A 24,469-nucleotide genomic window follows, 5' to 3' on the forward strand; every position below is an offset into this window, starting at 1 on the left:
ACAAAAACAAACACCAAAAAAACCCAAAAAACTCTCTCTTGTTTCTCATTTTACCCCACAGGCTTCTCTTTCCTTCTCATTTTCCTGGGCTCTAAATGTGGATGACCCTAAGGTTTAGTCCTCTGACTTCTGTTTTTCTCTTTCTGCTCCAGCTGATTTCATCCAGTCCCTTGATTTTAAACCTCTAACCCAATGCTCCCAAATTTACTAGGATCCAACTCCTCCAGGGAGATCACTTTTCCCTCCTTCCACCACTATTACCCCAATGATTGCCACGTCTCACTCAGATTATTTGCCAAGACCTTCTACCTGGTTTTCCTATTAAACCCATGTTCATCCACAGTCTATTCTCCAAACATCAAGCAAAGTGGTCCTTTGACTAGTAATCTCTATCCTGTCATTCCTCTGCCCAAAACCCTATGAGGTTTTCCATTTTATTTAGAATAAACACTGATTCCTCACCAAGCCCTATGAGGTCCTACAGGACCATAACTCTTGCGTCCTGCTGTCTGCTCCTCCTCTCTATTTTACCGGTATCACTTGGCCTCCTTGGTTTTTCTCAACCACATTTTGCAGGCATCTCTCCTCAAGACCTTTATCCTTGCACTTCCTCCTAGTTGGAAGGTTTTTCCCTCAAATCTTTCACCCTCAAAAGTCCCTTACTAGAGAGACTTCCCAAACCACTTTGAATAAAACTCACTGCCCTGGTCATTCTCTATCCCCTCAGCTCAGCCTGACTGTCCCTCATGATACATCATCACCTGACATATTTATGAGCTTAATAGGTTTATCATTTGTCTTCTTCACTGGGCTGTCCGAAAGTAACATGCTCCCAGGAAGGCAATAACTCCATTTATCTTTTTACTGGTTGAACCCCATGGTTAAAATAGTGCCTGTATTTAGTAAGCACTCGATAAAATATTTAAATGAGTTAAATATAGTTTTAATAACAAAATGCAAATTATTTACAATAGGGAAAGGCTGTTGGCTGAGAAGCAAGCACGAAAATACTGTTAATTTAACCCAGGTGAAAAGATGAGTTAGTTCATGCCAAAAAAAATGAGCAAAAAACCAACTGGCTCTTTTCTCTCTAGATAGATACAGAAAGAGATAGAGATGGGGATGTATATACATACACATACACACACAGTTGCTATTGCCTACTGAATGTCCCATTTAGGCTTATCTCTAGATAACCTCACACTTATCCTGGTACAACAAATTATAATGCTGTAGCAGTCATACTGAGCATTAAGGAATGACATTTCAGGGGAATACACTGAAGTAATGAGTGCAATGCATGTATATTTAATGTCAGCTTATACAAGTTATTTTCAAGACTAATAGCCTATTTCCCAACTTCTTCTAGGCCTTCCAAATTTGAATCCCCCCAGTAAGTACTGTGTCTGTCAGTGTCACTCCTCACACATAACAGCTTCCCCAGGAAACTGACTTGTTACCTCCTATTTCCTTTACTGCTGGATCACAAGGGTCCAAACGTCTGCAAGATCACACAGTGATTCTCATGAAACCCAAAACAAGAAAATAAAAGCTCACTCTGATTTAAATATAAATGCCAGTATTCATTTTCAAGGATGTTTCAATGATCTCATTTATAAATATAATTTGAACAATGCATGTTTAACACTCTGGTATAAAATTATATAAATCAAAATATCCAAATAAAACATGAGAAGAGACCGTTTTGACAAACAACATTAACCAGAAATTATCAGATCAGATGCCCAAATCTAAGAGGTAGTGGCTGATAGGTCCACTGAGACCATCTGTAACACAGAGACAGAATTCCATTATAAAAACTGACTCCAGTGCTGTACTGCCCCACATGACATCCTTCCCTTCCAAACGAATGAAACCTTGTAAGAGCCTACTGTTAGCTAACAACCAGGCTTAACAAAGAAGTCTGCGGCACCAGAGACTTATAAATACACTCTTGTGGAAGCATTCCCTAAATCTGAGGAATGTTGCCTTCAAAAAGTAAAGAAATGGCTTTGAATCAGAGCAGAAGATTTACCTTTACTTTTCCAGGAGCCTTACAGCCAGAGGGTACCAAGGAAGGCATGTTTTTTCCATAAAAAATCTGGGATATCTCATAAAAGGCTTCAGAAAAAAATCCTAAATCTGTAAGAACCTGAATCTTTAAAGGAAAGGGGAAAAAATGAGATTTTTAAATTACAAAATCCATTTTACTTACAAAATAACAATTTTAGAGAAAAATCATCAGCTTTCTGAGATCCAAAATTTCTGCTTAACATAATTGGTAATGCCTTATAAATTAATGCTTAGTAAACACAGTAGATTGAGATGTATGTGTTTGTGTGTAAGCCAGTTTACATGTGCAACAGACCAAAAAGCTAATAAACAACAGCAGGCAACTGTTCGTAACAACGGACATTTGTCAGTCGTGGCTTACTTCGTCAGAGCAAACACAAAAACATGACAGGCATTGAAGAGTTAAAAAAAAATGATTGAATTTATTTTTTTGTTCCCATGGTGAACTATGGTTAAAAAGAAAAACAAAACAAAAATACTCCTGATGTTCTCTAATACTCTGAGGAAAGTCAAACAAACCAGGAGATGAACTCTGGGATGTATCAACACAGAGACAACTATTCATTTTGTCATCCATAATTAATGCACTCTGTCAGTTTTAAAGACATATCCTTAAAGTTAATCAGTTGGCAACTATAAATTGTACATGGGTTATTTTGAATATTATCCAGCAGGACTTTCAATCAGGAAATTATGGGAAGAAAAGTTCCTGAACAAAAGTCATTCATTCATTCGATGTGTTTATTGGGCACTTCCTATGCACCAAGCCCTCTTGGATGTTACATCCCTTCCCAATGTGTATTGAGCTAATTTAAGTGATACACAAAGATATACACAGTATTATAAGGGATAAAGGGTACGGACAAAAATGCTACTTTCAGAGCTCCTTTCAAGAAGGACTTCTCTGAAGAAGATATTCCAGAGAAAATTGGGAAATGACATGAAAGAGAGACACATGAAAATCTGCTGAACCATCTCAAGTAAATGTCATGCAGCAGCAGAAGCAGCTGGGGGGTCTTTAGGTGCTCAAGAAAGAGCCTGTGTGGCAGGAGTATAGGGAGATTGGGGGAAGAGGGTTAGGAGGCAGTTATGAATGGTGGCCTGTAGACCAGACTGGGAACCTGGAATTTTAGTCTCTGTGTGATAAGAAGTTATTGGAGAGTTTTGAACAGGGCAGGTCCCTAACCTGACTTACATTTTGAAAACTCCAGTGACTGTTGAGAATAGAGAAGGGCAAATTGTACAAATAGGAAATAAAATACAAAATGGACAAAGATCATATATATATATGATCTTCACACATACACACATACCCATACACTTAGTATCTCTTTTCCTTTAAGTACTACCAGAGGAATCTTATGAGTATCTAAATTTTAAAGAAATAAAAAGAGGCTTAGTAAATTAGGGGGAAATAGGAAGCGTAAAAGGTTAAGAGAATATTTTCACTACAGAAGGGAAAACTATCTACTGAGTTGTACACTTTGGTTCTTGCCTAAAACATCTTGGGCTCTAACCTCCCTAGGGCCATATAATATCCAAGCAGGCATTAGGAGTCAGTCATAGGAGCTCTTTTAGACTTCTAGATGAACATTTTCTCATTATCCCATGTCGGAGATAATGAGGTTTATCTCCACTGATCTTGGTGGTGAGACACCTGTGCACAAACTACCTGTGACCTCTAAGGCTACCTCTGTGTCAGTTTATCATACTAATCTGGCCATTTGAAAAAGCAGTGGTGATAACAATGAACATGTATTTTCAGAAATGACCAACAGCATGAACATAAACAAGCCAGATGGAAAAAAGAACTACCCTTAAATCAACCTTTCGCTTGCACAAATACAAAACCATCGGTACCCTTCCCAGGAATGCTGGATATGTTGAGACTAATAAATCTTTCAAGACGTTGGCAGTTCTAAAGTGAAGCTGGACTGGCTGATCGTAAAGAGGTCTTAAAGCTTTCCCTGAAAGACACTAGCACCCAACAGAAACTTAATAGCATGATCTACTGCTGTTTGACTTGTCAGAAAGCATTGTTTGCTGCTCCCCGGCTCTGACTTTTCCCTCTTCCCACCCACTGACCCCAGTTTACTTCAGAAAGGTCAGGTAAACTCTGCTCAAACAGGCTGTCATTTCTGCCTCTGGGTGATGCATCAGTTGCCCTTTTTCATTGCTTCTGTCAAAACCCTGGTCAGGTGTTTCTGTTCTGCTATTGCCAATAAGATTCCACTGCTGACTCATTCTGCTCCTGACATTGTTGCCAAGATACATCCAATCATGTCCTTCTTCTGACCAAGATTCTGCAATTCATCCCAACTCTCAACCCAAGGCTGCCGACTGGAGTCCACAGTTCTTCCCTGGCTTCTAAGCTACTTTAGTACAGAAAGTTGCCAAATGTTAACAATCCAATAAAACACAATCATTTAAACAAAAACTTTGTTTCAGATTATATCTTTCAGTGCCTCTCTGGATCCCCTTCTGACATGTTACTAATGGCCACTGCAACACTTCCATGCTTCTCCTGCCTCTAAATGACAGACCAGAATAATAGGGCCACCCAATTCTGATTCCATAATCTCCTCATTTCTCTCACTGCTCAGCCTCCTCATTATGCCTTAGTTTGGAATTCAGGACTGGACCCCACTGCTCATGGACATCGTGGACCACAACACGGATCTCTGGTATTCTCTTATTACATTCTCCCTCCTCAAAACCTCCTCCTTCTCTGGCTTCGCAGAACCACCCCTGCCCCCCGCCCCAACAAGTCCATACTGTCTCATCTCTATATGCCTCATACTATTACCTGCCAAGAATGTTCCCTTCTTCCTCTCTCCTGCTCAGTTAGTTCTTTCTTCACCAAATCTTACCTACTTAGTAAAACCAAGAGATCCAAAGCCACTTTCCCTCTTTCAGACTCCAGGAGACAGTGCTCATCATACTCATTCGGAAATGATCAAGGGGCAGATGCATATGTTATTATCTTGTGTATATGTCCTGCCTCTCTCCCCTTATTTTCATTTCCTTATAAGCAACGACCATGGGTTACCTTTCTTTGATTAGAGTTACAAACATGGTGCTTTTACACAGGAGATACTCAACAAATGTTGTTTTAGAGGTAAGCAATAAATGTCTACGAAGTTATCTTTTAGGTTAGTTCCCACTAAAGACTAAGGAAAGTGTAGACAGTAGGCAATGATAAATGTCTATAGGTTTAAAATTCAATTCAATAATTAATGACTGAGTATTGATATATGAATTTATTACTCAGTATACAATAGGGAAATAAAAGATGAAAAAAAAATCAGGCCCTAACCTCAGGAATTCTGCAATCTTGAACAGAGCACTGTTTTTAAAATAGAAAAAAGTTATATGCAGCTTTTCAAAAGGTGTTATTGGAAATCAAAAGCATGAAAACTCTTAAGAGTTCAGTAAGTCAGAGAGAGTGATCCAGACATTTTCACGGCTGATAATTATTTATTCCTGAGTTTAAATATATCCTCTTAATAGTTAGCATCAGAATTCCTCTTAGGGAAGGTACTGTATTTATTTAGAAATATAATGTTATGAACTCTTTGGTCCTGAAATCATAGGCCCAAGGGCAGGGTCCAGGTAGAGAGGAATTCAAAGGGAAGTCTAATTTCCCCTCATAAGAAAATAAAAAAGATTTGTGGAAGAAGTGTATAAGGTATTTCCAAAAAAGGATAAGGAGGGTTAATCCAATGATGCAATGGAGCCTCTTCCTCCCAATTTGCAAGAGGAGGCTGCACGTATCTTGTCCCGATTCCACATTCAGTAATGCCTGGTTGGTAGGCTGAAGTCAGCTATAGTGGGAATATTTGCACCATGGAAACTGAAAGTGCTACAAATCAGGGGTTTTTTTTAGAGTGATGTGTGAAACACTTACCAGCACACAGCTGATTAAGCCATGGGATGGGAGGCAAAAGCATGAGATATTGGCTGAGAAATATTTTAAACCCAGAGATGCCAAATATTCTATTTTAAATTGTTTGCATTGCCTCAACTTATATTTTCCTGTGTTCCAAATTTTCACTAAATCCAGTATAAAAATAAAAGCCTTGGGTGAATGTGTTGTGTATGTTTATGTGTACATGAGTGAGCATGAGAGTTTGTGTGTGTGTGTGTGTGTGTGTGTGTGTGTGTGTGTGTGTATAGAATGTGGTTTAGGACTGAATTCCATATTCAAGATGAGAAGGTGCAGAACAGGAGAAAATCTGCTCAATGTTGAGATGATCCATGTACAAAATGAATTCAACAGAGTGAAAGACTGTGACCTTGGCTAACTAGGAAAAGGGCAGAGAAAATGAGGCACTCAAGGTTCCCAGTCCGCATGGGACTCAAGTCAACCGCACAAGGATCTTGAAGGCAGAGAGCCTATCCTGACTTCTAGGTTACAGAATTAGTTGTAATCCCGAATCTGTGTGTTTTGTCACTTCAACTGTCTGTACAATGAAAACTTCTCACATATTATGATATACATAAAGATCCTTCGCAAAAAGCTCACAGAAACTTCAGAAAACAGACTCATTAGTTTCTACCAGGAAATCAATACTCCAGAATTGGTGATTTCCAGGCTGAATGATGTTGGACGAGCCTTGTTCCCACATGTAGCTGTTCCCATGCATAGCCCAAGCATAAAATGAGCCAGCTCGCTCTCATATGTTATTATAATAATGGGCATTTTTAAAAATATCAGCATACCATATTATTATAAGCTTGTTATTACGAGTATTGGAACCAAATTAATTTATGACAGTATCTTTACAGTCCAGGAATATCAAACATCTTAAAAGTTTGTCACATACCTTGAGGATCCTAGCTTCTAGATTTCTGATCAGGTCTTGGCAAATACCAGAAACAAAATATTGGTACAGTGCAAGTAGAGGCAGAACCTACCAATGGTTTAAAAAAAAAAAAAATTTAACTTAAAACATGTTTTATCAAGTTAATAACCTAATAATAAAATGTAGCCAAATATTAATGTGGGGGGGTGTTATATAAAACAGCAGTTAAATTTGCCATGGTAAGAGACTATACTATTTGGCTAAGTGAAATGATCTGCCTAGAATATGCTCCATAATTCTGTAAGAATTTGAAAATAGCACCAGGGCAACTTGTAGATGCCACCTGGTGTCCAAAACCTAGGTTTCAAATCTCTTTAAGCATGGAAAAGTGGAAATCCAATCAATAATCTTCTTTGAAAAAAATTAACTTAACATATATGTATGAATCATTGAGGCTTATAGAAACATTCTAGCAAATGAGCTACCAAATAACTGCAAAATCTAAAGCAAAGGAACTGCCACCCGTGTCACCTGCTCACTCATCTCAATGGCAGCTGCTATTCGTCTTCAACTGGAATATCTCTATCAGCAAGAATATTTATAACATGCCCATTATGCTGAATGACAACAAAATCTAACAATCTTGCTTTCACAGAGCATGTATTCTATTGATTACCCAAGTTTACTCTTCACATAATATTTTTATTTTCTTAGAATTAACCCCAAAGTTCAACTCCTCTAGAAATCTCATGGATATGGGTGAGAGCTTACAAACTATCCATATTTCAGTTGATCCAACTACTATCTGACCTGAGTTAGGTGTTGAGGGGACAGGTGTTTGCCTAGACTTCTGAACAGCTACTGATCTCAACTGAAAACCCAAGCTTTTTTCCTACAACTCAGCCCTTGCCTGCTAAAGGGAGATAGAGCAAGGAGGAATATTGGGATTTCCCATTATTTAGCAAACTATTTCCCATGATCCCACAGCAGTGGGTCTTCTAGCAAGATCTGTATGTGACAGCAGTCTCCTTACCCACTGGACTTCTTCCAGAGGGTGGTGTAATACAAAATAGAAACTGTTTACATCTTGCAAGTTCAGCTAAGGAACCTCTAATTGTCAGTCAACTGGCAGCTGCTGATAGCAACAGCTTTTTAAATGGTTTAGAACTGGTCTTAAGTGATTTCAAACATAATACATTTTTCTACAATTATGCACTACAAACATAACACAATATCTTTTTTCTACAATTAATGCAGCACAAAACAATAAGAGTTGGCTATTACCTTTGAGATTGTTTCATTTCTTTAGTGAGAAATAAAAACACACTACTTTATTGCTGCCAATTGCTCAATTATTCAGAAAAATGTTCTCAATTTCTTAAGCTTCAGAGAAAAAAGTTTCATTTCTTTTCCAGTGCAGTGATATGTATTATATATGAATATGACTAGGCAGCTAAAGGTTACCCAGGGGATAGAACTATTTTCTAAATCCAGAAATGAATCCCCTTAACAATGAAAGGAGTACCATTTTGTTATCTTTTTCCTAATAAACAATTTCTTGCCAAATATGCCAAGTGTTAAAAGCATTTATCAATCTCTTCACTTTAACACATGGCTTTATAATTTAACGACTCATATCAAGGGACAATAAATCTTTTCAATATAAGGAGAGAGAGTGAATTTAGGACAAGAGAATAGAAAACAAACAATGTATGAGGGGGAAAAAGAAAGTAGATATGAAAATTATAGAATAAAAGGAAAGAACTAAAAAAAGAAAGATTAGGTATTAAGAAGCAAACATAGTGGGGGGAGCGATACAAATGTAGAAGAAACAGCATATAGGAAGAAAATAGTAAAAATAAAGGAGAAAAATACAAAATGACCAACAGATAGAGCATACTGGTTTATTTTTTAAATGCAACCAGCTTCAAATTTATGACATATACTGTGATTCATTTCCCCAAAGGAAGAGAACTGCATGAGGTTTAGAATGACCTCGGATATTAAGAAGTATTTGCCTTTTATGTCACAGTTTGAATCTGTTGTTCACTTAGAACAGGGAGAAGACAAGAGACACAAAGGAATTTATCTCAACAAAGAAATACTCTCATAGTTTGTGTACTGATATGACCTGCATGACTTAGTACACTGAGTTACATGTGCACTAGATTCCTCTGTTTGAGACCAGTGAAATATTCTAATCAATCTTCCCAACTGTCTAAAGAAGGAGGAAAAATAATAAATAGAGTAAAAAGGGAACAAAATCAAACAGACATTGACTTTGTATCCAAAATGCAGTGCAAATAATGATGTCAAAGAAGAAATATTAATTAATATATTTTATTTTGCAGTACAAGTAAGAATCCTGAGTCTGGAATTTAAGAGTTACACAAGACCAACCAAGAGGACATTAACAAAATTTGAAAGGTTTAAGGTAGGAGGCAAAAATACCGCAGTGAATTAAGATTTGTTGATTTTACAAATGACTTACTATAAGACTTTGCTTAGCATAGTGCAGTTCACGTATAACGTAATACAGACTTGCGACTACAGAGCAAATGTCAGCCCTGTATCTGTCTGAGAAGAGCTCGATGCCTGGGAGAAGCTGAGTGATCTCATACTGAGCGTAGCAACGTTCAGCTTTGGGATGTGGAAGTGTGGTTCTAAGCAAACCCTGAAAATGAGAACAGGTGAAATGAGAAGCTATAAATTGCATTTGCAACACTGACACAAAACAATAAGTATATGTATTACTTCATGAAGTGCTTAGCACATGCTTGGCACACTGTGCCTTGAATAAATGGTACTTATCATTAATATTATCATCATTATAGTCCCAAATGTTTCCATCACTCAAGATGGGCCTTTTAAATTCCATGGTAGTTGGATATTTACTATCTTCAGAAGAAATAATCATTATATTATCATTTGTTGGGGTTAATTTTGTGTTGGACACTATTGGTAAATTCTTTATAAATACTGCCTCATTTAATCCTCATTTAACCTACCTCTAGGAGGAAGGATTATTACCTCACAAATGATATAATTGAGGCTTACACAATTAATTTATATAAGGTGACACAGCTAATGGTGGAAGAAAGAAGATTCAAAATCACATATATTTAAATAAAAAAAAATCTATTCTCTTCCCACTTATACCAATAAGTATAGGAGATAACAAATGATTTCAGAAGTCTAAATCCAACAGGGTTAATTCTGAATTTTTAACTGAATTAAGTAAAACGATGAGTTGTTTAATTTTGCCAATATTTCTTAGGTAATTTATATGACCAACACTGTATTCAATGTTGGGAAACAAAATTGATACACAAAATCAAATTTTATATTTAGGAGTGTTTCTGATGTTATCCTAAATAATTAACATTAACTGATGACATGCATTATGAAATTATTTTAATGTAAATATCAGAAAATAATTTTAATCAGATTCCTCATTATGAATATGACTAGGCACCTGCTCTAAAATACTATGCAGTTGTACCTGCTCTAAAATACTATGCAGTTGTTTACATTTTTAATTTTACAAATCTGTTTTAAAATCATAAAAAATTAAGATTTAAAAAATAAATCTTACCAGCTTTTAAGTACAATTAGTACTAAAAAGCTATACCCATAGTAAGCAAAAATTTAATTTTTTAAATTGCTTTTTTTAAAAAACAATAGCATTATCTTCAAGAACAAGCAGTATCAGACAGTTGAGAATGCAATATAGGGAGTCAATATCCGATTATCATTCCCTTTGCACTCTTGCCTCTTCTACCTCCTCTCTTTAAAGCACAGGCAAGAGGTGTATGAAACATAAAAAAACCGAAAAGTGTGGCCTTACATTCAGAAAAGGCTTTCCAGAGAGCTTTTCTTTCTTTTTTTAAAATTTTTTTATTAACATATAATGTATTATTAGCCCCAGAGGTACAGGTCTATGACTCCCCAGGTTTACACACTGCACAGCACTCACCATAGCACATACCCTCCCCAATATCCATAACCCCACAACCCTCTCCCTACCTCCCTCCCCTTGCAACCCTCAGTTTGTTTTGTGAGATTAAGAGCCTCTTATGGTTTGTCTCCCTCCAGATCCCATCTTGTTTCATTTATTCTTTTCCTACCCCCCATCCCCCCATGTTGCATCTCCACTTCCAAAATCTATAAAGAAATTATAATCAATTTCTTTTATGATGAGAAATGTTTGGGTTCCTATCAAGAATGTGAAGGGTCTGAGGTTTTCTTCTACTTTCATGCCAGCTTTTTAGCTTGCAACAGTTTTATGGCTGATTCTGGCAGGAAGCATAATATTCCTGGATCCAGAGAGCTTTTCTATCTAGATTTCATAAGCTATTAGATGCCTCTGATATACAGAACACGGGTGTCCACCCTTCAAGGTAAACAGAACCTTTAGTACATTGCAAAGGCCCCTGGCTACATCCCTGTATCTCAAAGTGTCTTGTATTTCAGATTAAAGCTCTTTTCTTCTTCAATGAAGTCAAACCAAAATTCTAGGAGCTGCCAATACTCTACTTTTGTAGTCTTCAGCTTATTTTCTTGCTTTCATTATATGGTATACTTCACATTGTACAGTTAAGCAAAACTTTACTTATAGAGATGAGGTAACCTAAGGCCACCATTTGGAGTCAAACAGACTGGCTTCACAGCTCATTAGCAACATAGTCTTACTAACGATGAGACTCAGTTTCCTGATCTGCAAAATTCCTTCCAGAGTCTGAAGGAGAAAAATTCTGCTGAATATTCAAGGTGAAAATGCTACCTTCAGCTAGGGAAGGAAGGATGGATTCGTGATATCTCATCAAGGTCCATGCTATCTTCCTACCAGTGAGTTTTTTGACTATGATAAGCCACTGCACTTTCTTTTTTTTGGACCAAATGGTCACTAGTCAGAAGATATAAAGTGTTACCTGAAAGAGTAATGCAGACAAAATGCAACAGTTGGTTCTCTTGTCAACCTCCGAGATCATAATAAATCTAAATAAGTATAACAAAAAGAAATGGATTCATAGACAATTTTCCAATAATACTTTTATACAACTTATCTCTAATACTCATAGATTTTCCAAAATTAAAATAGACTTTGTGATTCTAAAAGAGCTATACATTTATGGAAGATCTAGAACACAGGAAAAAAACATAAAAAACAAAATGAAATATCACCAATAAGCCTACCACCTAAACATGATTACTGGTAATATTTTGGCTAATGTCCTTCTAGATTACTTTCCATATAGAGAAATTTTTTAAATTTCTCTATAGATCAAGATGCTATGCATGTTTTTGCCCATCACACCCTATAGATAAGCTAAAATTATACCTAGAAAAGTGAAAGAAACCTGTACCTCTACTCCTTCCATACTTCTCAAATTTCTCACATTATTCAAATCTCTAAAATATCTGTCAGTGCTAACTAGGTATAAGATACTGTGACATTGATCTATGTGCCTGTTTTTGTGCCATATTTTCTTGCGGACAACAGCTTTCTAATAGAGCTTGAAGTCCGGAATTGTGATGTTCCCAACTTTGGTTTTCTTTTCCAACATTCCTTTGGCTATTCCGAGTCTTTTCTGGTTCCATATAAATTTTAGGATTATTTGTTCCAGCTCTGTGAAAAAAGTTGATGATATTTTGACAGTGATTGCAGTGAATGTATAGACTGCTCTAGGAAGCATAGACATTTTAACAATATTTGTTCTTCCAATCCATCAGCAAGGAGTGTTTTTTTTCCATTTCTTTGTGTCTTCCTCAATTTCTTTCATGAGTATTCTATAGTTTTCTGAGTACACACTTTTGTTTGGTTTATTCATAGGTATCTTATGGTTTTTGGTGCAATTGTAAATAGGCCTAACTCTTTAATTTCTCTTTCTGTCTCATTTTTAGTGTATAGAAATGAAACCGATTTCTGGGCATTGATTTTATATCCTGCCACCTTGCTGAATTCCTGTATGAGTTCTAGTAATTTTGAGTGGAGTCTTTGGGATTTTCCACATGAAGTATCATTTCATCTGTGAAGAGTGAGAGTTTGACTTCCTTGCCAATTTGAATGCTTTTTATTTCTTTTTGTTGCCTGATTGCTGAGGCTAGGACTTCTAGTGCTATGCTGAACAAAACTAGCAAGAATGGGCATCACTGTTGTGTTCCTGACCTTAGGGGAAAAGCTCTCACCTTTCCCCAATGAGAATGATATTTGCTATCAACTTTTCATACATGGCTTTCATGATATGTCTTTTATTGAGGTATGTTCCCTCTATCCCTACACTGTGAAAAGTTTTAATCAAGAAAGGATGCTATATTTTGTCAAGTGCTTTTTCTGCATTAATTGAGAGGAACATATTGTTCTTATTCTTTCTTTTATTAATGTGATGTATCATGTTGATTGATCTGCAGATGTTGAACCACCCTAGCAGCCCAGGAATAAATCCTCCTTGGTCATGGTGAGTAATCCTTTTAATGCATTGTTGGATTCTATTGGCTAGTATCCTGGTGAGAATTTTGGCATCCATCTTCATTAGGAATATTGGTCTATAATTCTCCTTCAGGTGGGTTCTTTGTCTGGTTTGGAATCAAGGTAATTCCGGCCTCATAGAATGAGTTGGAAGTTCTCCTTCCACTTCTATTTTTTGAAAAAGCTTCAGAAGAATAGGTATTAGTTCTTCTTTAAATATTTGGCAGAAGCTTGGCGCAGTGGCAGTACTGTAGCCAATGAGGTTTACCTGAGGCACAATTATTGCTAATTAAATGTTAGGTAGAATTCCCCTGGAAGTCATCTGGCCCTGGACTCTAGTTTGATGGGAATTTTTGATTACTGCTTCAATTTTCTTGCTGGTTATGGGTCCGTTTAGGTTTTCTACTTCTTCCTATTTCAGTTTCAGTAGTTTGTATGTTTCTAGGGATGCATCCATTTCTTCCAGATTGCCCAATTTGTTGGCATATACTTGTTCATAATGTGTTCTTATAATTGTTTGTATTTCTTCAGTATTGGTTGTAATTTCTCCTCTTTCATTCATGTTTTTATTTATTTGGGTCCTTTCTCTTTTCTTTATGATAAGTCTGGCCAGGGGGGTTATCAATATTACTAATTCTTTCAAAGAACAAATTCTTAGTTTCATTGATATGTTCTACTGCTCTTTTGGTTTCTATTTCATTGATTTCTGCTCAAATCTTTATTAATACTCTTCTACTGCTGGGTTTAGGTTTTATTTGCTGTTCATTTGCCAGCTCCCTTGGTGTAAAGTTAGGTTGTAAAATTGATACCTCCTTGTTTCTTGAGAAAGGCTTGTATTGCTATACAATACACAAAAATAGACTAAAAATGGATGAGAGACCTAACTGTGTGACAAGAATCCATCAAAATCCTAGAGGAGAACACAGGCAGCAACCTCTGTGACCTCAGCTGCAGCAACCTCTTGCTAGATACAAAACAAAGGCAAAAATGAACTTCATCAAGATAAAAAGCTTCTGCACAGCAAAAGAAAGATAAAACTAAAAGACAATGGAAAAATGGGAGAAGATACTGGCAAATGTTTTATCGGATAAAGAGCTAGTATCCAAAATCTACAAAAAAAACTTATCAAACTCAACATCCAAAGAACAAATAATTCTATCAAGAATTGGGCAGAAGATAGGAACAGACAATTCTGCAAAGAAGACATACAAATAGCCAACAGATAGATGAAAAAATGTTCCATGTCACTTGGCATCAGGAAAATACAGATAAAAACCACAATGAGGTACCACCTCACATCGATCAGAATGGCTAAAACAAACAAGTCAGGAAATGATAGATGTTGCCAAGGATGTGGAGAAAGGGGAACCCTCTTATACTGTTGGTGGGAATGCAAGCTGGAATGCTACTCTGGAAAACAGTACAGAAGTTCCTCAAAAACTTAAAAACAGAGCTACCCAAGACCCAGCTATTGCACTACTAGGAATTTACTCCAAAGATACAAATGTAGTGATCCGAAGGGGCACCTGCACCCTAATGTTTATAGTAACAATATCCACAATAGCCAAAGTATGGAAAGAGCTGAGATGTCGATCAACAGATAAATGGATAAAGAAGAGTACACACACACACACACACACACACACAAGAGTACTACTCAGCCATCAGAAAAAAGAAATCTTGCCATTTGCAATGATGTGGATGGAACTAGAGGGTATTATGCTAAGCTAAACACATCAATCAGAGAAAGGCAATTATCATATGATCTCACTCATATGTGAAATTTAAGAACAGAGGATCATAGGGGAAGAGAAGGGAAAACAAAACAAGATGAAATCAGAGAGGGAAACAAACCATAAGAGGCTCTTAATCATAGGAAACAAACTGAGGGTTGCTGGAGGGGGGGGGGATGTGGTAACTGGGTGATGGACATTAAGGAGGGTATTAATGTAATGAGCCCTGGGTATTATATAAGATGGATGAATCACTGACCTCTACCTCTGAAACTAACAATACATTATATATTAATTAATTAATTTTAAATTTTAAAGAATTTTCAAAAAATAATTTTTAAAAACCCAGTAAGTTTAAAAGAAGAAGAAAAAGACCCTGTGACAGACTTTCACATATGTGTGAAAGACTGAATAATACACAAAGATACCCCTATCCTAATACCCCAAACCTATGAATATGTTGCTTTACATGGCAAAAAAGAAAAAAAAAAGACTTCAGATGTGATTAAAATTAAGGTTAGGTTCAATGTAATCACAATGGTCCTTATGAGAGAAAGGCAGGGGAGTCAGTAAGAGAAGGAGAGATGAACACAGAAGCAGAGGTCAGGGAGAGAGAAAGAGGAAGAAAACAGGCTTTTGATCCCAAAGACAGAACACGGAGCCATGAGCTGAGGAATGCAGGAGACCTCCAGAAGTTGGAAAAGACCAGGAAGAAGATTCTTCCTTAGAGCCTTCAGAGGACAGCACAACCCTGCCAAGGCACTGATTTTAGGACTTCTGACCCCCAAAACTGTAAGAGAATAAATCCATGTTATTTTATGCCACGAATTTTGTGGTAATTTGTTACAGAACTGGTAAACTAATCAGCATGTGTTATGACCTAAATTATGTCCCCCCTTTTCCAAATTCATATGTTGGGGTCCTAACCCCCAATAATGTCAGAATGTGACTAGGACAGGGCCTGTAAAGAGGTTATTAGGTTATAATGAGGTCACTAGGCTAGGCCCTAATCTGATATGACTGACATCCTCGTAAGAAGACATTAGGACATAGGCACATTTGGAGGGAAGACCATGTAAGGACACGGCAAGAAGACAGCCATCTACAAGCCAGGAGGCCTCAAAAGAAACCAAACCTGCGGATGCCCTGATCTAAGAATTTAAGCCTCCAAAACTGTGAGACAATAAATTCCCTACAAACTGGTCATTTGTTATGGCAACTCTAGCAAACTAATATAGTATATCATGTAATTCTTGCCACCAAGATTTACAGTTTACAGATGAGAACACGGAGGCTCACAGAGAATGAGCAGTGAGCCAAGGGTCCCAGAGTTAGTAGGAGGTCCTTGCATTAGATCCAGGTTGGCCTGCCTCTACACCATTATTCTTGATCTCATACCAACGGTTTACTCACTCATTCATTCATTCCACAAGTAGTAATCAAATGCCAACTCCATGCCAGACACTCAGGATACACTAGTGAACAAGCAAAGATCTGTGCTTACGTGAGGCCCACATTCCAGGAGTATGGGGAGAGGATATGGCCACAGATAACAAATATCACAAATAAGTAAACTGGATAGTTTTGTATGATATGGACAAAGCTGTCCAAGAATCCCATGCATCTGAGGCATGGTGCTCCACATGGCACAGTGGGCCCCCACAAAGGAAGCTCACTCCATTGCCACACTCACTGTGCTATCTTTGCTGATATGACTGCTCCTTGCAAACATCCCCAAATGCCAACTCTTGACAGAAATTCCTCACTATAATCTTTGGAACCTGGAGATGAATTGGTGAGTGAGGTACCAAACTCTTTCCACGTATACAGCACATTTTCTTTTTTGAATATGTCATCAAGAGCTTGACACCAACATCTAAAAGCAGCCCTGAAAGAGAAACAGAGCATCAAGCAGCATGTTTTCCATAGTCCATGTTATTAAATCTTTCTTCCAAAAGGGGAAGCAAATGCACTGAAAAAGTATTTTAATTAAAATATTAGAGAATCAATCTATACTATTTACTTCTCATAACTATTTCTCTTAGGTAGCATTTGGTGAATAAAATGTAGTAATGGAATATTTTTGAAGAACTAAAATTTATGAAAGACAACTTTTTCATAATACTTAAAAATGCTTTCGAACAAACAACCAAAAAACGTTTGCCCTTGTTCCACTGACTCCTAAAAATCTACCTTTTCTTTTCGGCAAAGACGAGAAGGCTTCCGAGTTCATGCAATGCCTGAACTTTAAGACTTCTTTGATGGCTGACTTGGAGAACATCTGTATTTTAATCAAGTAGAAGAACAAATGTCAGTACCTAGAAAGTATCTTCCTCATTCTCTCAAGACGATTAAAACTGCATTTATTTCTTAATTTTGTAGATAAGCAAACTTCAAGCTAATACTGTCTTCCCAGGTCTCCTGATACATATGCAGAAAGAGCAAATGACACTCTACCTGAACATAGTGGAAGAAGAGATTGGATCTGAGAGAGAGGAAATGTGGAGAGAGCGAGTAAGAGTCAGGCAGGGGGAAGTGGTGTTGAAGAGAAATTCAGAAAAGCCATGCTAGGGAGAACGGGTGAGGTGTATACGGACATGACATGGGGTTTTATGGTGGTTTTTTTTTTATGGTTTTCTTCGGACTGTGGAGAAGGAGAGAGTGGTAGGCTTATGGAGGCATCTGAATGCCTAGTGGAGAAATGTGGATGCTATTCTATAGCAGATGGGAAGCCTCGAAGTATTTGTTTTTAAGCAGGGATGGGACAAGATCACAGTTTATCAGATTTTTCCTTTACCCAAATGCAAAAAAAGCACATCTTTAATAGCATCCGAATTTTTTTTTTTTTGGTTTTCTGATAAATGTATAAATTCAGAGATGTCTAGAAAAAAAACAGAACAAAACTAACCAACAAGGCAGTGGTTTATAATGAGGGCAGTCCTGACTCCTACAGGGTATTTTAGAAAAGTAAGGAAGCTTTTGTTAGGTGTCACAATGGTGCATCTCCTGGCATTTTGTCAGTGAAGACCAGAGATACTGGATGGCCTGTAACACACAGAAGCTTCCTCCACAGTGAAGAAAAAGGTGAGAAACCAGTTTATAATTGTCTGAGTCTAAACTCTAATTTCATTTTACATATAAATGGGGCATTTTTGCATGTTTTAAAAATTCTCTGAATTTTCCAGAAATGCAACCATTCGCTGTAGTGCTTTATTGTGTACTGTATCTAGATTTGCCATTTTAGAAAAACACTGTCACAAAAATTAAAAGCGCTGATAGTACTTGCATCACCAATACAATAAAGCTGTTTCGGTCTGTATTTGTAGCTATAACATTCTTGGTGATTCAGCACACAGGATATGAGCATCTGATTGCTTCACTAGACTTTCCAGTACCTGAGCACTTAAGTGCCACAAGTAGATTGTTTTGTTATAAAATAATATTATTTAGCCTTTATTTTATATTTAGTGTATTAAATTGTATTTATTGCATTAAATATTTTTTATTTTATATTTATTCATTAAGTAATGTGTGTAGAGGTGTGCCTGGGTGGCTCAGTGGGTTAAAGCCTCTGCCTTCGGCTCAGGTCATGATCCTGGGGTCCTGGGATCGAGCCCCTCATCGGGTTCTCTGCTCAGCAGGGAGCCTGCTTCCCTTCCTCTTGCTGCCTGCCTCTCTGCCTACTTGTGATCTCTGTCAAATAAATAAATAAAATCTTTAATAAATAAATAAATACATAAATAAATAATGTGTATAGAGAGACTATATTAAATATGCATTTTGTTTCAGGGAGTAAAGGGGGGATTATTAAATGTCTGTTACTACAAAAAAAAAAAGTAAAAGAGGGGATGGGCGCCTGGGTGGCTCAGTCAGCTAAGTGGCTGCCTTCGGCTCAGGTCATGATCCCAGGATCCTAGGATTGAGTCCCACATTAGGTTCCTTGCTCCGCAGGGAGCCTGCTTCTCCCTTACCCTCTGCCTGCTGTTCCCCCTGCTTAGGCTCACTCTCTCTCAAATAAATAAATAAAATCTTTAAAAAAAAAATTAAAAAATAAAAATAAAAAAGGGGGATGTAGGGTCTACAATCTGGATTGAGTATATACTGCAGAATTTGGAGAAAAGCCAAATCAAACAGAAAGACAAAGAATGTGGGATCAGCTAGGGCAGAGCAAAAGAACACAACAGTGGCCACATTCCAACAAGGGGTCACAGATTCATTCAAAGGAGGATAAGCAGAAGAGGGGCCTAGAACCTTGCCATGCTGACAGCCCAGGCTAGGAGAGTGGAGAATGGGAGGGGCTGGATGTCTCTTGTCCCAACACTGCTGTGGCACTGCCTACAAGATTCTATCTTCAAGCTCTTTCATCTGACTTTTCAAGGTGGCATTTCAGGCCCAAAGGCAATGCAACATTTTGTATAAGATCCTCCTGAAAATGAATATATAATGAAGGACTCTTACCAATAGTTTCATAATAAGAGGAAATTACGAGTCCCAGCTGCGAAGAGGGAAGTTTACTTTTCTCCACTGAACTGAAAACTCTGAAGTGCTCCTGAGAGAGGTTGGGGGGTGTTGGCATATGCATCTCTTCTGTCCCCAGGCAAAATTCCACCTTTCCAGTAGTAAATTTCAAATTGTTTATTCCTCCTTTGTCTCCTAAATTCATGGGGAAAAAAGAAATTTATTTACTTTTTTTAGAGAGAGAGAGAGCACGAGAGCAAGCAGGGGTGGGGGAGGGCAAAGGAAGGGAGAATCTTGAGCAGGTTCCACGACAGATGTGGAGCCCGACACAGGGCTCCATTTCCCAACCCTGAGATCATGACCTGAGCCAAAAATCATCAGTTGGATGCTTAACCAACTGAGCCGCTAAGGCACCCCCCAAAAGAAATTTAAAAAGGAGACAGAGGGGCGCCTGGGTGGCTCAGTGGGTTAAGCCGCTGCCTTCGGCTCAGGTCGTGATCTCGGGGTCCTGGGATCGAGTCCCGCATCGGGCTCTCTGCTCAGTAGAGGGCCTGCTTCCCTCTCTCTCTCTCTCTGCCTGCCTCTCTGTCTACTTGTGATCTCCCTCTGTCAAATAAATAAAAATAAAATCTTTAAAAAAAAAATAAAATAAAAAGGAGACAGAGAGGAAGATGACGAGGAGGGAAAAACATAGCCGAAATCGACAAGGAGGAAAAAAAGAAAAATTCTGTGTATAGCTGAGATTTCTTTGCAGTTTGAGGGACACTGTTTCCTTAAATTGAGTATCTAATATCATTTCTGAGGAGCTCAGGTATGTGTGGATGGGCTCTCTACCTGTTATTTCATAAAAAACACTACAGAGGGGCACTGTGCCAGAAAGTGCTGTTGAGATAATGCTTTGCTTCTCGTGGGGATTGCTTAAAGTTACATGGTTTGGGTTTGCTTTTTTTTTGAGGGCTTCCAACAGTAAGATGTTAGTCTGCCTCTGGGGCAGAGACCTCTGGGATAGAAGCAACACACAGTTAGTCCTGACCTAAGGGGGGAAAGTGGGAAAGATTCGCTCTCTTTATAAGATCAGAGAACACACAAGAAAGAAAGGGAGACTATTCTAGAGGAAGTAGTCAAAAGCTGCAGAGGAAGAGGAGCTAATGTGGAGTTTGAAGTCTGCAGCCCAAGGACTGGGAATAAACTGCTGAAAATACTTTAACACCAAATGAGATTCAGGGTGAACCAATGTAATCCAAATTATATTTGCTTTTTTTATTCATGCCCTTAACCATTATTAATATATGCCATAATCGAAAGAAGTTTAAACCTAACATACAGAGCTAATTTAATGTAATGTGAGTCTATAGGCAATACAACCAAAATCTGTGGGTTCGTGGCATAGCAAGTACAATTTGGGGGTAAGTAGTAGGGTCAGTAACAACAACAAATACACACATACATACATATACACACATAAATAAAATTTCTGTCAGTGATTGAAAAAACAAGATTTGAGTAAATTTCTGAAAGATCAGTTCAGTGAATATTAGCAGCTTAGGTTGACATTTAAATCTATTTTTAATAACTTGAAAATATAAAAATTTTAGGTTTTTTAAGTTTATTCTTTAAGCTTATCTTTATTATTCCAATAAATATGAATAGCAAGGATCATAAACATATATTAGGATTTTAAACAAATTTTTAATGACCCAAACATACATAAGTCAAGATTTTCCCCACCTAAAATTATTGCCACTTAACCACTCAAAGCCCTGCTTTGATTGAGTTCACTAATCAATAAATGTTGAGAAAGGAGAAAACAAATAAATGTGATGTAACCAATGATAGTGAATATCTTGTTTTAAACTAAAAGAAATCTTTAAGATCAAAATCTATGGTGTTAATAAGAAATCGTACTGATGCTTAAATTAAAATGCATCTATTTCCTTGAAACTGATAAAGTAGGGTTTTGGTAATAGGTTCTAGTTAATTCAGCATGAATCAAGTCATCTATTTATGAAAATTTTTTTAAAAGACTATAGTACCATACTATAGAGATAGGTAAGAATGTATCAAAGAATTAACATGCACTGTTTTTATATCTGCTCAAGGGAGTATGCTCGTTTCACAGAAAGCATGAAAGCAGCGGAGTGAGACAGTCTTTGGAAAGAAGAGTGTAAGAGAGAAGATGTGATCCACCACACAAGAAGAAGAAAGTGAAGAGCAGCAGGGAGTGCGCATGTCCGTGGGGAAATAAAGGGCCGAAGGCAGAATATGGTAGATCCACAGGGTGGTGTCCCCCCCGGAAACAAAGAGCAAGGGATATAGAGAGCCAAGAATTTTACCTTGTGTCTGTGCAAGGAATAATGAAAGCAATTTTCTGCTGTGTCGGATTGATCTGTTGTGATATCTGGATTTTTCCAGGGTCTCTCTAAAACATCTCAAAGTGTCTGTCACATCCACAGGCACACAGACAAGCTCTTTGGCGCGGCTGTACTCTGAAAGGAAAAAGAAGCAGACTGAGGGATGAAATGCTGCAGCAAGCCAACAACTAGTAGCAAAAGACTTTCTAATTCAGAGAATTTCTTGGTCCCAAACTAAAGCTGCTAAATTCAAAGTCCCCAGGTTTGCAGCAGGTGTTTCAACGTTCAGATCAATTTTTTGTGGTATATTTGAAAGTTCTTTAAAAAAAAAAAAAACTTAGAAAACTTTTGATTCCTATGAAATGCAAATAACTTTAGATCTTGCCAATTTTCCTTATGAAGCCTCCTACTTTTTCTTTTGCTGATCATAAAAGATGAAATAATCTACTCCTTTTCAGCAGCCTCTTCAAAGCAGAGGTGCCTTGGGAAAGAGACGAAAGGAAGAAACAAAGAAGCCTGGGTGGGTAAGTGCTCTCTTAAGAGAAGGGAAAGATGGGTTTCTAATATTGGAGGATGCAGAGGAAAGGAAGATGAGGCCATAAAAGGGAGGGGAACTAAAAACAGTCCTGAAAAAAATGGGCGGAAAGAGGAGATGTTGGCAGAGGGTGGCCACGAGGTCCCTGGAGAAGAAGTGGCGGTCCCTGGAACCAGGCTTCAGATTTTCAGCCACACGCCACACACAAGAGAAAAGGAATACAAGCTTCAGATATTACAGGTAAAATAACAAAAGAATTTACTTCTTCAACAAGTTGAACAGGTGAGTGGCCCCTGTGAAATCTGAGGCCTTGAGAGTGGTACAGCAGCTTGCGAGGGAACAGGGCCACAGGAGGCAAAGAGGCATGACATTTGCCCTGCAGAGTTCACAGTCTAGCTGGAGAGACGAAGCATTCTGACCCTGGAGTATTAAACTCACATTCACAGAGCATTTCTGGTTATGTGCCAAAACGAGGGCGAGAGAAGTGAGAGATCGGCAATAGGGAGGAAAGGAAGTGCAAGAAAGACTTCATGCCGGAGGGTATGCCAGTTGTGTCTTAGAGGAGGGGGAAGATTTGATAAAGAAGGAGGCAAGAGGTTTAAGACAGAATAAGCAGAGCTGATGCTGACTGAGTACTTACACTGTACCAGAACTATTTTATATAATTTATTGTGATGAGCTCATCAGATCCTAAAAACAACAAAAAAGGTATGTACCGTTACATCCTCGTTTTACAGATGAGGAAAATAAGGCATAGAGATGTCTGGTGGTTTCTCTTGAGTCACAGAGCTAGTTTGTACAAGGAGAAGTATGGAAGCAGGAGTCAGGGTGATAATTCAGGGTGCAGTGGGATGACATGGCCAGTCCCACTGAACAAAGAGGGGTTTTCTGGAGACCTGAAGCCCTTGCTGAGAAAGTCACCTTTATCCTTTCCAATAGGGAGCAGAAGAAGGGACCTGAGCTGGGCATGGGTATTTTAGGAAGAGTTAGCAGACTGCAACAGAAAGAGATTGGTGGCTGAAAAGACTAAAACACGGTATTGTGATTTGAACTCGACTAAGATAATAGCAATGGGAATGATGGCGGGTTGCAGGGAACATTCCAATGTTGGAAGTGACATAAGAGTGGTTAAGTGGCTACTTGGCAAGGAAAAAAGGGGTAGGAATTACCTCTTCCCTGTCCTTTCTGGGTCAATAACCTTGCTTCCCATCTTGTTGGGAAAAAATCCAAGAAATCCAAGAGATCTTCTGCAAACCCCCACCAGTGGTTCATGCTGATGAACCACTCAGACATCCCCATGTCCTTTCTTCCTCAGCTCCTTAAGGTTATTGCTTAACTTAATTTCCCAGGAAGCCTCCCTGATCATTGTATTTAAATTGGCAATCCTGGTTTCTCAACCTTTGTTTTCTCCATTGCATTCATCATCTTTTGACGTATTATGTGTTCTGTTTGTTTATTGGTTGTCTCCTGCCACTAGAAGGCAGGTTCCATGAAGGCAAGGAGTTCTGTCCATTTTGTCTGCTGCTATCAACCCAGACCTTTAACAGCGCCTGTTACATGGTATGTGCTCTATAAGTGTTTGTTAAATGAATGACTGACAAGTTTTCAAAGCTAAATGGCTAGAATAGACTTTATTTATAATACTTATATGGATCTTAATCCCAGTTCATTTTCACAGCACCTTACCAACTAGTAGGGGTGGATGTTATTTACAAAGAAGGAAAAGTGAACTTGAGGATATTAATTTGTTTTAAGGCCTTATAAGACAAGAGAGACAACCAGCATTCAAGTCCAGTGACTTTTCCAGTTAGCTGGCCGGGGGCATCAAATCTTGGGTAACTGGCAATGACCCAGATTTGAGGCCTGCTAATTGAGTACAAAGGCCTTTGAGACTAGGACAGAAATAAGTCTAAGAAAAGTTAATGAGAGAAGAAGCCTGGGGTTCACAAGAGCCCAGGGAGGCGCTGATTGAATTAGTGGCACATCTACATTCTGTGGCCATAAGACATCTTTCAATCTACTACAATGCAGACTGAAATATCTAG

General features: G+C 38.0%; 1 protein-coding gene and 1 pseudogene across 3 annotated transcripts in view; one reads left to right on the forward strand and one right to left on the reverse strand.

The window, feature by feature from the left end:
* Nucleotides 1–24,469, reverse strand: part of CFAP54 (cilia and flagella associated protein 54) — a 325,575-nt gene that overhangs the window by 115,067 nt on the left and 186,039 nt on the right. For 2 of the 3 annotated variants that reach the window (XM_032346701.1, XM_032346700.1), the window contains exons 40-47: nt 21,872–22,024; nt 19,539–19,733; nt 17,274–17,361; nt 16,774–16,968; nt 11,810–11,876; nt 9,370–9,552; nt 6,900–6,986; nt 2,036–2,158 (exon numbers count right to left, since the gene is read on the reverse strand). In XM_032346701.1, coding sequence (XP_032202592.1) covers nt 2,036–2,158; nt 6,900–6,986; nt 9,370–9,552; nt 11,810–11,876; nt 16,774–16,968; nt 17,274–17,361; nt 19,539–19,733; nt 21,872–22,024 — 1,091 coding nt within the window. The remainder of the gene's footprint in view (nt 1–2,035; nt 2,159–6,899; nt 6,987–9,369; nt 9,553–11,809; nt 11,877–16,773; nt 16,969–17,273; nt 17,362–19,538; nt 19,734–21,871; nt 22,025–24,469) is intronic. The other variant, XM_032346702.1, reaches the window with a different exon arrangement.
* LOC116594540 lies at nt 13,576–13,727 on the forward strand (annotated as a pseudogene).

Source organism: Mustela erminea, chromosome 6 (genome assembly GCF_009829155.1).
Source record: "Mustela erminea isolate mMusErm1 chromosome 6, mMusErm1.Pri, whole genome shotgun sequence".
Lineage (NCBI taxonomy): Eukaryota > Metazoa > Chordata > Mammalia > Carnivora > Mustelidae > Mustela > Mustela erminea.